A 12,837-nucleotide genomic window follows, 5' to 3' on the forward strand; every position below is an offset into this window, starting at 1 on the left:
AACTTTTTCACTCCAATATTACAGTAGCAAGGGAGTAGAGCTGAATAATACTGTGTTTGTGTGTGTGTGTGTGTGTGTGTGTGTGTGTGTGAGAGAGCGAGAGAAAGCAGTCTTTGTTGTATTGCACAACCGTTCAAAGTATGGATCGGAAGGAGGCTGTGGGAGGAGGAAGCCCTGAAAGTGTTTTCTGGGTTTAAAACTAGCTACTGTGCTTGCTTCTTAGCTTCTGTCATGACTATAAGAGTAAGAAATTGTAAAAAAGGGGCTCCAGACGGTTCATAGCCACCTGAGAGGAGCGGCTCTTCATGCCCGTCAACCCTACAGCGGCCTTGACCTGGCTGCTGTCCAGTTTCAGTGGGCTGGTGCTCATATTCACTAGACTCATGCATGTTACACACTTGGACGAGGTTTTGTGTCTAATTGTCTTGTTTTTGTTTATCAACACATCGCGTCATCGCGTCAGCTTGATCAGCCTCCTGCCACTAGGTTGTGCTCACAGTTTTTGGAAGCCATCCCTGTCCTCCTCCAGCGGCCTCCTGATGCTCCCGACACGTCCTCTCCTGAGCGTCGTGGGACCTCCTGGACTGTCAGGTAAGTCAGCAGTATTTGAAATATCTGTCAGCGCCACCTGGGACCAAGAAACGTAAACAAAAAAAAACACAAAAAAAACCCAACCTGAACTGTTAAACGTAAAACCCAAGATTCAGTTTACGTGCCTGAACTATGAGCTTTTGGTTCGTGTGTACCTGCTGCACGAGCAGTGCTGCGGTGAGTATCTCAACATTTTGGTGTCATTTGCTGTTTTGTTCTTTTCCCCCATCAATCTAAAAACAAATTGTACTGAAAGTCAAACCTTGACCAAAAAAAAAAAAAACAACAACTGATAAAACTGTGGATTTTAGTACATAAAAATAGTCTATAAATCTTGTTGGAGTTTTTTGAGTGTCTGGGGAACGTCATGCTGGGAGACACTGAGACAAACCGGAGGACATGAAGGAACTCTTTGATTCTGGGACTAAAGCCTGAAGACAGAAACAGAAGATCTGCTGAATCTTTGAACACATCAGGGATCGATCATCAGACCTTTTACTGTTACTGACATCAACGTCCAGATTGAAGAGAGAGAGTCCAGACAAATACATGAATATCTACCATTAAAAGACGTGGTTGAGGTCTATAAGACGGAGTTTATGGTGGAAAGATCTTAAGAGCTGTTAACAAAAGTAGGTCAACTAAGAACACGGAGAACATCTGGACCCGCAATTATCAACCGATTAAAGTGAACTGTGGGGAAAATAAAACCTTCACTGTTTACTTCTACTATTCCATACACGACATATGCTGAAGAGGTTGTTGTTTTTTAAAAATAAACACCTAGTAGACGCTGCTGAAATCTTCGGTGTTTATGTGTTACATCCTTCGCATGTGCATGCAAACACCAACAGCTCCCAAAAAAGCCTGAATTTTCTTGTGTAAAAATCCATCGTAAAAAAAAACGAGTCACATGTCAGAGATGAGAAGGCGAACGACTAAAACCTTCTCCGCAGTCTAAGGTGATTATCGTTTGAGCTCATAACTACGCAGACCTCTCCTGGTTTCTTTTTGGAGAAAATTAAGTCATAAAATGTTCAACCAGTCGTTGCTGTCATATTCGGTTTGGAGGGAGGTTTGGATGCAAGAACAAGCTGGTCGTGCTGTCAAATACTCCTGTTATAACAGATGAAAAGGGCACCAGATGGCGACATTCGCCTGCCCGACCTGTTTTCTAAAGAGACGTCTCAATTTGTGCTGCTGTCCTGACACCAAACTCCTTTTTTCAGAACCACTTTTAAATTTTCCATCTTATGGCTCCACAAACGTCCAGTTCATTTTCATGCATGCAACAACTCAGGAACCTCTTGAGTTGTGTGGGAATTAAGTTTTTCTTTTCGGCTTTGTTCAAATTTATCAGAAGAATTCACCTTAACTGTGACACACTTAATCACAAACGTCTGATCGGGTGAAGTGATGATGCTCATATCCAGAGAGTCAAAGGTTAACTTCACCCTGACACTTTTCTGGGTATTTTCCATTCATATTTGTCATTAACATGCTGTAAATGTATATTTATTTTGGGGGGGTTTTCTTTATATACTACGCGTGATCTTATAGATTCTGGACAAATGTGGACGTAAACTTTAACTTGACTTGCTGGCAGGAAACAGGAGTTTTGGAACGTTGTTTCCTGGTTTATTGCTACAAAAATGTAATTGGAGCAATAATGATGCAGTAAAAGGCCTCACTGTCACAGTCTGGTCTTAGCTGTTGATTCTCAGTTTGGGCTGTTGCACGGCTGGTTTTGACATGCTTTCCTACTCTTGTGTAATGGTTTCGTACGGCTACTTGTGTAAATCAGTTCCTGTTTTATTTTGAAATCACCTCCCTCTGGTGTCCTGTCTGCTGTTGCACAGGTCTGTTTTTCTCACCTTCTAACTGGCTCACCTGCATCCCATCAGCTGATCAGTCCTTCCGTCCCCAGTGTCTCTCTTCTTGTTCTCCCACGTTTTGTTATTATTGTCGTCCATGTTTGTGTTTTAGTTTTCTTTTCTTTTTCCGTCATTGTTGGATTGTCTGTTCAGTTCATTTCTCCATCCTGTACTTTTTCCTCTTTTTGTTTGTCTCACTGCTTGTTGTTACTTTAGTTGAGCCCCCCCACCCCCGTGCTTCCTGCCTCTTCCTGTCGATCTTCATTTGGTTCCTGCCCCACTTCCAACCTCCAGCCTGTGACATTTACTGTTCTGGATGAAGAACTGACTGTCGTGAGGTAATCATCATCATCATCATCATCATTCATGTTACCAAGGAACACCTTCACAAAGATGATTAGGAATAGGAACATTTTTAAAAAAATCAACCAGAACGATACAATCGTGCATTAAATATAGGTCATGACCAAATAAATGAAATCCTCACCATGCCTGAGTATAACCGTGAGAAACTGACCAGACATTATGAAGGTGCAGGGGGAATCAGTATCAGGTTTGTTTACTGTAAAATTCAGATTTTCGACAAACCTGTGACTGTGGTATTCCATTCAGACGCTAGTTTTCTCACACTCATGTTAGCGGATGTTCATTTAGTAGTAATCACTTGTTCTGTCCCTTCAGTACCCCGAAGTGATAGTTTTACTCTGTGGCAAATGTATGAGTCATGTTCCCGGGAAATGTGTTTTGAGGCATCAGCTGACAGTCCTGAGAGTAGAAGAGGATTTAAAATCAAAATTCAGCACGGACGTTTCCCAGAATGAATGAAAGTTCAGTGAAAGAATGACTGTAACCACTGTGTTTGTATAAAAAAATATAGCATTTTATTTCCAGCTACAATGTGAAACATGTAACATTTTTGTCACACTTCTCAATAAAATAGTAAAAAATACTGTTGACAAAAAAATACACTATCGGTACGTTTCGAAGCACAGAACACATTTGGCTTTTAAATTAACTTAAACTGTACAAATATATACATCATTTACACATCCACAATAAAAAAAAGGAATGAAATTACAATTCTTCCAGTCTTTGTTTCTATTTTTATACAAAATAGACACTATGTTCCTATAGACACTTGGTTTCCTCCGTCCCACCTGAATCAGTAATCGTCTAAATGATTTTGTCTCAGTGCCGCGGCGAAGCCTACTTTGTTCCGTATCTAACCAGAAACTCAGCTTGCTGCTTCTTTCTCATCCACATGCCGGACGGAAACTCTGACCTTTCCTCTACTCTGTGAACAGAGTGAACAGCGTCGATGCAGAGACAAGGCCGACATTCAGGTCTAACAGATGCACACACACATGCAAACACACACGCACACATATGCTCACACACATACACACCTTCAGACCTGTTTGGACAGGGGAACACTGGCCTGCTGTGGTCTGCGTGCTCCCTCTACAGCTGCTTAGAGTTTGCAGGTCTGGTCTGGAGGGTGGGGGGGGGGGAGTTATTACACACCTCATTTAGAGAGGAGGTCAAAGTTTAGATACAAATGCATACAGTAAAATGGACGGGTCTGTGGAAGGGTATTTCAAGGGGGATGGGTGGAAACCCGACAGTGGGTTCGTCAAAAATAGAAGTTCTAGTGCAGGAATCTCTTGGAGCTGCTATGCAACCCTCTGTTGGAACTCTATGAGGCTGATGTGAACCAGCCGTACAAAACACACAGACACTGCAAGTGTCTGGACTAATTTAACAATGAGAAAATGAGAAAATAAAACAAGAAGAAATATATATATATATATATATATATATATATATATATATATATATAAGCTGCAAAATGAGATGGAGTTCTGTTTGTTTTCAAGTCATAAGCTCTGATTGTCCTTGAGTGGCTCACGCCATATCTCCCATCATCTTCTTGTAGTACATGGACTCAAAGATGTCGTTCTCCCCTGGACAGTTATGGTGGCAGGCGCAGGACTTGATGAACATCATGTACTTCTTCATGACCTGTCCATCGGGGCATTTGAACTCCATGGGCAGGGTGGTGGTCCTGTGGGGGGTGCAGCAGCGGCCATCCAGGCAGACGCCACAGAACTTTGGCCTGTAGGATTTGGTGGTGGTGCAACCAGAGATTTCAAACTTCATGGGCTTGGAGAGTCTGGGAGTACGAATGCACTTTTTCCCTTTCTGCAGAAGAAAATAAAGAGGGGTAAGAAGACATTCTTTGACAGGTGAAGGTCGTACACTGCATGTGCAGAACGAGAGCGCTACAGTTCAACGCTTTTACAAGACTCACCTTGATGCTCTGCTCCAGCTGGGACTCACAAGGTCGCACCATACACAACCGGGTCTGCTTCTCCAGGCGGCATTCACGGTTATCGTTGGTGACCCTGGTGGAGATTCCAAGGCCACAGGTCTTAGAGCAAGCGCTCCATTCAGTGGTCTGGACCAGGCAGTTTTCCCTCATCAGGGAAATATCTGGACCATAGGTCTCCTCCTGTCTGTATGCTGTGAAAACAAGAGTAAACACTGGCTTAGAGAGACCATCCTGATCACAGCTGCTTTCTGCAGGGTTGTGGCATTACCATGAGATTAGTCTTACAAAGAAACTATAGTCTTGTTCAGAACTAACTTACCAGGCAACACAGAGCCCATGAAAGTGTTGGTGTATGGGCTATCGCACACCCACTCCTCGCAGCACTTCCCTGGCACCTTGACACGTCTCGGCATGGGACAGTCAGGGCTTGGCAATCGGACATCCATGGAGCAAAGAGGGACGCAGCCCACGGCTCCATCCAGACAGGTACACTGGTACTTGCAGCTGCTCTGGAAAGTCTCTCCACTCTTGTACACCATACCTCCGAAAACACATGTGGCTCCATCTCGCGCTGTACGGGGGGGAGGGGGGATGACAAAAGAACGGTCACGATTCCATTTATAGATTGGTCACGAGCAGATTTCAACAGCACAGAAAGATTCAGCGGAGCAGCTCACCTGTGCACACACCGATACGCCTGTTAATGGGGGCTCCAAAGTCACAGTAGAGGCCTTTGTGTGGGTCACAGACGTCTTTCTCAGTACACAGCTCCCCCATCTGTTTAGCACACACTCTGCAGCAGCCACAGCCATCCAGCACCAGGCTCACTCCTGGGGGGCACTGAGGAGGAGTGGACGGGCACGAACACTGGCCACTGCACTCCTGACCTACAGCCTGAACACACACAGACACATGCCTGGTTAAATAATATCTCCACAAGCAGCATTACAGATAAAGAATCCATCCAACACGTGGAAAACATTAAGTCGTGTTTTCTGATTGAGTCTGCTTACCATGTAGGAGAACATGATGCAAAGGAAAGGCAGCAAAATCATTTTCTTCATTCCAGCAGACATCTCTGTTAAAGATTTAGATTCTTCCGTAAGCCTCGACGAGAAAGTCTTCCTTTAGTCTCAGAGTTTGAGCTTCTGATCAAGTCGATCTCTTGTCTTCGTTTGTCGTGTAGAGTTTCTCTGTGGCTCCGGTCACAGCTTTTCCTTCCTTTCTTTCTCGGTGAAAGCTAGAGTTTAGCTTCAGTAGAGGAGTTGATCTGAGTTCTGACTGGCGAGCTGAGCTGCTTTTATACACGCTGGCCCTAGCAGCACGTCACTGGGGGCTGAATGGAGAGCCAGCCCTGGACAAACATGGACATACTTGGCATTCTTTCCTCGCTACCTGACCCCCACTCCAGACATCCCACATTCCTGCTGTCTGAAGGCAAGGCTATGCTGCTCAGGCCAAACAACACTGTCTCTCTCAGAGTGGCTTTCATCTGGAATGGGAGGTTAAGTCTGGTTAGAGGCCTGGGACCCCACACTGGGAATTCCTAAAGCCTGACTTCACAAACAGACAGCCTATAAATATTAATTTAAGAAAAAAAAGAAGAAGAAAAGAAAAAAACAGTATGAGGGTGAAGGTACAAAGGACTTTACATGAAAGAAGAACAGTTAAAAAGCAACAGGTAGAAACTCATAAATGCATAAATCACCCCCCCCCCACCACAAAAAAAAGAAAAAAACAAAAAAAACTGCTAGATGTGTTACGAGTGGTTAAGCCCACATCAACATTCCTAAGCTTTGGCTTCAAAGATGCACAGACAGCCTGTACTTTAGTAAATTAATAGCAAGCGGTTAGGGAAAGGAAATTCATTTGAGTCATTAGCTGGAGCTGGAGATCTATCAAGGTGCTCGTTCCAGTGCAGAGACTTGGCAACGGCCGCAGTCTTGTAACTTTGTCTTCTGTACTTGTGTGGTTCTGTCTGGGACACTGCAGTGGCATTTTTGTGAACTGACATCAGTGGCTGAATTGCAGCGTTCACTGTTACTCATCCAAACAGATTATGAACAGATTATCTCTTCCAGTCATTCCGATACTTTCAATTATAGTGGTTTGGTAGTTATATCATACTTTCACATGGCTCACAATCTGCACTTCTGCGTTCATACACAAGTATTTCGGTAAACGCCCCCAAAAAGTTGGGTGTACTTGCCAGTTAGAACAAGAATGGTTAGAATTAGAGGCAGATGCTGAGATAATCAGAGGTTTTGTCCTTAGAGTGGGTCAAACACTAGATTTACGTACGTTGACGTATGATTTGATGTAACCTGATATTGTTTTAATTAAAAACTTGCTGATGCTGTCATTTTTTTTTTTAACACAACAGCACAGTTAAAAATGTTGGCTCCAAGATAAAAAAAACAAAAAAATGACACATTCGCATCTTAAACCTGATGACATCATGAGAGGAATTATTCTCTCAAACTTTGAAAAGCTCCTTCCAGACCCACAGGTGACATGAAACAAACGTTTCCTCAGGCTGGGACAGAGACTGAGAAGCATATCAAATATGTGGACTACACTTTTAAAAATAGGAACATAATTTAAATGGTTGCAGTTATTTCAAGAGCGAGCACCGCCACCGTGAATACAGAATATGAACATGATCCGAATTCATTCGTACTGTACGTTGTCTTTCCAGTCACCTAAATTAGTTCCCCTGCATCATTTGTTTCCAAAGAATGTGATCAAAATTTGTCTCTTGATATGTCCACAAGTACAGCTAACGGCTAAATTCTGCTAATGGCCAACAGGTCACTCTCGCCTCTGTAGGATGGTCTTCAGGATGCTGGATTTGTAATATCAGGCAGGTCACCTCCAAAACATAATAACAGGAATGACGTATTTATGTCGGCTAACAAGTACGTTAGCATCGCCGTGGGTTCCCTCGACCAAAACTTTAGCCATTTGTTTGCAACGTCCGTTTTAAAGCAGCTACACTATTGATGCTGTAGAACAACCAAAAGCATCTCTGCCAACTTCAGATCTGAAATATGATTAATCAGAGTGTATTTTTGTCCTGTATGAACTGTGTTGGATGGGCCTTGATGGTCTGTTGACCAGGATCTGGGTCTTATTTAGGGATGTTAAAGATTGGATTTTAGTGGAAATGCAGGCTGGCCCCGTGAAGTCGTACAGCAGAGATATTACGGGAATAAAATCTACATGTTCTCGAGATGCTCACCTGCCTAATGAGGTTTAGTCTATGAGTAACTTGAAAGGGCAGGTGTGCCCCGTCCCTGGCCAGGCTTATTTTACTACATCAAACCCCAAAGTGGAGGATTGCAGGAAAGAGGCTAGACAGAGGTTTGTGTATTTTTTTGAAAAAGGGATCACACACCAGGCCAGATTCTTATGAAAGGCAGCCCTGCTCCTTCTCCAGCCAGCGAATCGGAAATGAAAAACTCCCAGAGAAACCTGGAGCTGAAGGAATGTGAGGGAAAAGCCAGCAGACTGGGCTGTTACTATAGAGGAAGCATCTCCATATATGGAGGTCTGCTCTTTTCCTAATATGGAGATGTTCTCTCTCTCTCTCTCTCTCTGCAGGAACACCTATTAGACCAGCTGACCAAGGAAAAACACAGTGAGCGAGTGAGTGAAAGTGAGTGGAGTATTCTGTCTCTCAAAACACACTACAGACAATGTGTGTGTGCGCTGTCAGTCATTGCAGCCTCAGGGCTCAAACTTCAACACCATGATATCAAAAGGAAACAGCTTGATGGAGGAAGTTTTCCGGTTGTTCAGCCAAACAGCACTGAAACTCTTATCTTACGTGCCGAGTGTTCTATCGATTTGTTTACTCAGTCTGTTTGTCTAGAGGCACATGGATTCTTTTGATGTTTTTAAGAAAGGTAATTTGAAGAAAATCTGATTGTGCCGTGATTTTCGCACTTGAATCAGTCTTGAATGTCTTTCAATGTTCCGGTTTGGCGTAGTTTGATCCTCGCATCCCAATTTTCATGTCCCGTGGCCGTGCAATTGCAACTTACAAACATTTGGAAACCGATATTTTTCTGGATGTTGCCAGCGCATGATAACGCTTGGTTTCCTGTGCTGTGTTATCAGCCAATGACCGGCTGCACGCTCAGTGTTCTGCAGCAGTGGACGTGTAGACAGCCAGAATGTTGAGGCCAAAGGAAACAGGGCTCTGTGTGTGGTAGGCCCCGATATGTTGAGACTAAGTATAGACCCAGATATTTATCTAAGAGAGAAGCTGTGGGGGAAAGTCAGCATGGAACAGCAGTGGTGATACCATGTGGTGGTGATACAGTGGATGTCAAGGAAGTGTACTCAACTTTGTACTTGTTGGCATCGCTGTTGTTAGTCAAAGCTGTGTGCCGTCTGCATTTTAAATTCACTTTCACACGTTGGAAAGTGTGGTGTTGTTGGGCGCAGCAGGTCTGTGCGGACTCGCAATGAAGGGATTTAGCTGCAGCACTCTCACAACGCAATGAAATATCAGTTGCTCATTATCTTGTTGGATAATTCATGATTTAGAAAGCACTCAGAAAGTGCATACCAATGAGTCCATGTGGCTATAGCTTGTGAATACAGGCAAAATCTGTTTTTTTTTTTCTTCAAAACTGCCAACACAGATTCAAAACACCATTTCTAGAGGCTTCATATGAAAGTTTAATCAAAATATGCAAATTTTCTCTAAGATATTGACCATTAGTTCTTCTGGATCACTGGAACATTTCAGGGAGTGGAAATGTTCTTTATTAAATCATTTAACATGAACTCAAGGAATGTGATCAAAGGTATTCTGTGACATATCCAGAAATTTTCCTGCCAATAGCCTAGAGCAGTCTTCAGGATTCAGGATCTTCTACTACGAGGTCTGGGGAGGAGTTGGGGCTTGACCCAATCACTCTTGGATTGTTTATTTTGCCAACCCATAAAACTGATATGATAAATCCTGTGGCAACAGTCGCCTGTTTACATATCCAGCAGACATGAGGCCACGTCCATTTGAGGTTGGTTCCACCCGATAAAAAGCCACCTTGCTGTTGACTCGGTCCCCACCACTAGAGCCCATAATGACAGCGGCACCAGTGTAACAAACTTGTAGGCCAGAAAGCTTCATGGGCAGAAACCTGAACTTTATTAAAGCCACCAGATTCTCTGCACGGTCACATTACCATCTCAACATGAATTTCAAACTGAAATCACTCCATCATTCCTGAAACGCCTCCAAATGACAGGCCTCAGCCACACCCTTTGTATAAAATACCATTTTTATTTATTGTTTTTTTTGCAAACAAATCCTCCCCACAGTTTCATGTCTTCTGCTTCACCCTCCGCCAAGTTTGGCGACAAATCCGCCTCGTAACTTTTACGTATTCCCAGCTAACAGGCAAGCAGACACTGATCATAGGATCCACTTGGCTTAGGTAGAAATGATGAAATCACTCTTGCAAACATTTCTAAACAATACAAATGTGTATAAGTAGTAATGCCAAGAGATAAACACTGAGTTATCAGTCCGTACGCATAGTTTCTGGTGTGAGTCATACAAACACACAACTGAGCCAGCGACTGACGTGCTGCATACAGAAATGCGGAGCGCTCGAAAAACAGCTGAGACCAGTAAAACTGATGATGATGTGGTCACAGTTATGGATTGCTTCATTACGACTCTGTTGTAGATACAAAGGACCCTCAGCAACTCCACCCTCTCCAAGTGAATACAAACTCCTACAAACATTTAAGGTCATGTGACTTGTTATTCCAGGTCAAGGCCTGGTTTCCATCCCCATCCGTATTTACGCACGTTGAACTTTGCCAGATTCTTTACTTCCGTGCTCGTCTCATAACTTCCGTGTGACATCATCAGGCATTTGAAGTCTCTAACTTTATGATCTCCACGGACTGTGTTGAAGTAAGGCTGAATTTGTATTTGCTCCAGTGACGACGCTCTCCTTTTTTTAGTCCCCCCCCCCCCCCCCCCCCCTCGGCCCAAGGGTGGAAATTATTCCTAGTGAACACTTGGTGTGTACAGATCCATCACACCACGGAGGATGATGTCATACCTTGTGTTGACGTCACAGTGGTGCCCTGTGTCCTCTTGGTTTACACTGCTGGTATTCAGTAACGGCTCACACCTTTCCAGCAGCTTCAAAGCGACGCAGGAAGCTTTAAAAAAGTGAAAGTCTATTCTGGGGTAGCATTTTTTGTAGCAGTTGGCCAGATATAAACTTTGATTTCACGGTGAGTATTTTTAGTAGCGTTTCTAAACTCTTTTGGCTTTTATTTGCTCCCTTTTATCCAAGCAATATGTCTTGCGAAGGTGAAGCTGCTCAGTCTTTGTTGATTCAGTGATTTGGAAGCTTTACTTCAAAGCGGTACCTGTATGCAGAGCATACAGTACACAGAATGCATGCAAACACATGGTGTGTCCCCCCCCCAACCGGGTCCACATTAAAAGCTTTGGCCATGTTATCGGCACTCAGCTGTCAATTAAGTTATATTCCATTAGTGGTAGCTGGCAGGCTATTTGAGGAATGTTCCATGGCTTTTGCCTTCAAACAAACCATCTACAGTATATACCACTGTGCAAACTGAACATGAAACCCAGATCTCAAAATGAGTTCCCTGCCCGCATATTTCTGCTTCTTTGAACTCGGCCTACGCAGTTGAAAGAAACCTGGATGCAAAAAGTAGCGGAATACTTTTTTATTCTTTCAGTTACTTCAGGTGTTTAAGTGGCGTAAGGGTGGGGAAATAAGCAGATATTTTTGTATAACCTGGCAGAGTTCTGAACAAAAGAGCAACCTTTGCAAAAGCGGCTAAGAATAATTGGCTGTTCTCATCGCAGATCGTCAGGTTCGCTTCTTGCCACGGCCATCGGCGTCAGAGTTGCGCACACAAATAGAGGCACCATGTACCCTAATGGGTACATCAAGCCTTTCATGATAATGTGACATGGCTGTGGTTGCAGACGGGAATCGATCCATTCCTGAACCTTGTAAATCAATCACCCTTCTCCTGCTGCAAAGTCCATAAACCGTTTATGATCACTTTTACTGATTTCAGACTTGAGTCGTTGCACATGAGAAACTTTTGGCTGCAAATGGAAATCAACCTCCCATCTCCCACTGCAAAGGTGGGAACGATACACCGTTACACCTTTCCGATGTCCTCGCCATATCGTGACGTCAAACGCCGAGTGTATCTGAGACGCCAAAGGGTATCAGTGTAAGACGCACTGGGAGTGATAAAGTGCTATTTGGTGAGCTGGGAACATCGTTATTTGATGTCGTGGGATGAGAATGTGTTGGAGCAACAATCTTGTTTCATAAGAGATGTAGCTGGGAAAATAAATTGCTGCTTTCCTTTACAAATTGCAGCCTGTCTGCAAAAACACTCATGGGGAATTTATTAAATGCATTAAATGGTTGGGTTGATATTTAACAGTGGAGAGGGGGCAGATCAGTTACTGAGAGATGAAAGACTTGGAAACTGATGGAAAGGAGCCTGAAGCTTGGCTATGAGAAAAGCAAGCAGTGGAAACTAATAATGGATTGGGAGCCTTGAATGATTGGCTGAGATTTAACAATGGGGTTGGTGGGCAGATGAACTGTCAAGATGGAAACTGTGTCTATTTAAAGCCTAGAGTGGTGGAAAATGTTCAGACTGGAAACATGCATGAGACCCAGTCTTTTTCAGGCACAGCCTGTACAAAATAGTTGGGTTTTGAATTACTTGAGGTAATGGGCCACAATACAATATACTGACTGACTCCAGAGGGGCATACTTGGACGGTGGGGTGCATTTTTGGTCATATTTTCTCATAAATCCTTTCGTTAGGAATATCTAGGGGCATGTTTTTGCCAGACTGTGTTAACAAGGGAAAAGATATCGCTTACATCTCCTTTGAACAAAGAAATGTTGACTGTTATAAAAGAAGCACACAGGTGGACACCAGCAATAGATTGAGCAGATGGGGACATTTGCGCAGATATAACAAAGAGGACTAAAAGG

At 43.5% G+C, this 12,837-nt stretch overlaps 1 protein-coding gene across 1 annotated transcript; it reads right to left on the minus strand.

Annotated features, from left to right (window-relative positions):
• Positions 1-3,328: 3,328 nt before the first annotated feature.
• ccn2a (cellular communication network factor 2a) lies at positions 3,329-6,078 on the minus strand. Its single transcript, XM_086188612.1, has 5 exons — positions 5,811-6,078; positions 5,475-5,691; positions 5,117-5,368; positions 4,777-4,988; positions 3,329-4,667 (listed from the first exon to the last, which is right to left on the minus strand). Exons 1-5 carry the CDS (start codon positions 5,871-5,873, stop codon positions 4,371-4,373), a joined length of 1,041 nt encoding a protein of 346 aa, XP_086044738.1. The 5' UTR covers positions 5,874-6,078; the 3' UTR covers positions 3,329-4,370.
• Positions 6,079-12,837: the final 6,759 nt, after the last annotated feature.

Source organism: Aulostomus chinensis, chromosome 20 (assembly GCF_037954235.1).
Source record: "Aulostomus chinensis isolate RoL2024-O1b breed Wild chromosome 20, RoL_Achi_v1.0, whole genome shotgun sequence".
Taxonomy (NCBI): Eukaryota; Metazoa; Chordata; class Actinopteri; order Syngnathiformes; family Aulostomidae; genus Aulostomus; species Aulostomus chinensis.

Excerpts from the sequence above, each read along its gene's own strand:
- ccn2a (XM_086188612.1), bottom strand. The coding sequence starts at position 5,873 with ATGTCTGCTGGAATGAAGAAAATGATTTTGCTGCCTTTCCTTTGCATC. Across the intron at positions 5,692-5,810 it reads GCATCATGTTCTCCTACATG|GCTGTAGGTCAGGAGTGCAG; the intron begins GTAAGCAGACTC and ends GTGTGTGTTCAG. Across the intron at positions 4,668-4,776 it reads AGCTGGAGCAGAGCATCAAG|AAAGGGAAAAAGTGCATTCG; the intron begins GTGAGTCTTGTA and ends TTTCTTCTGCAG.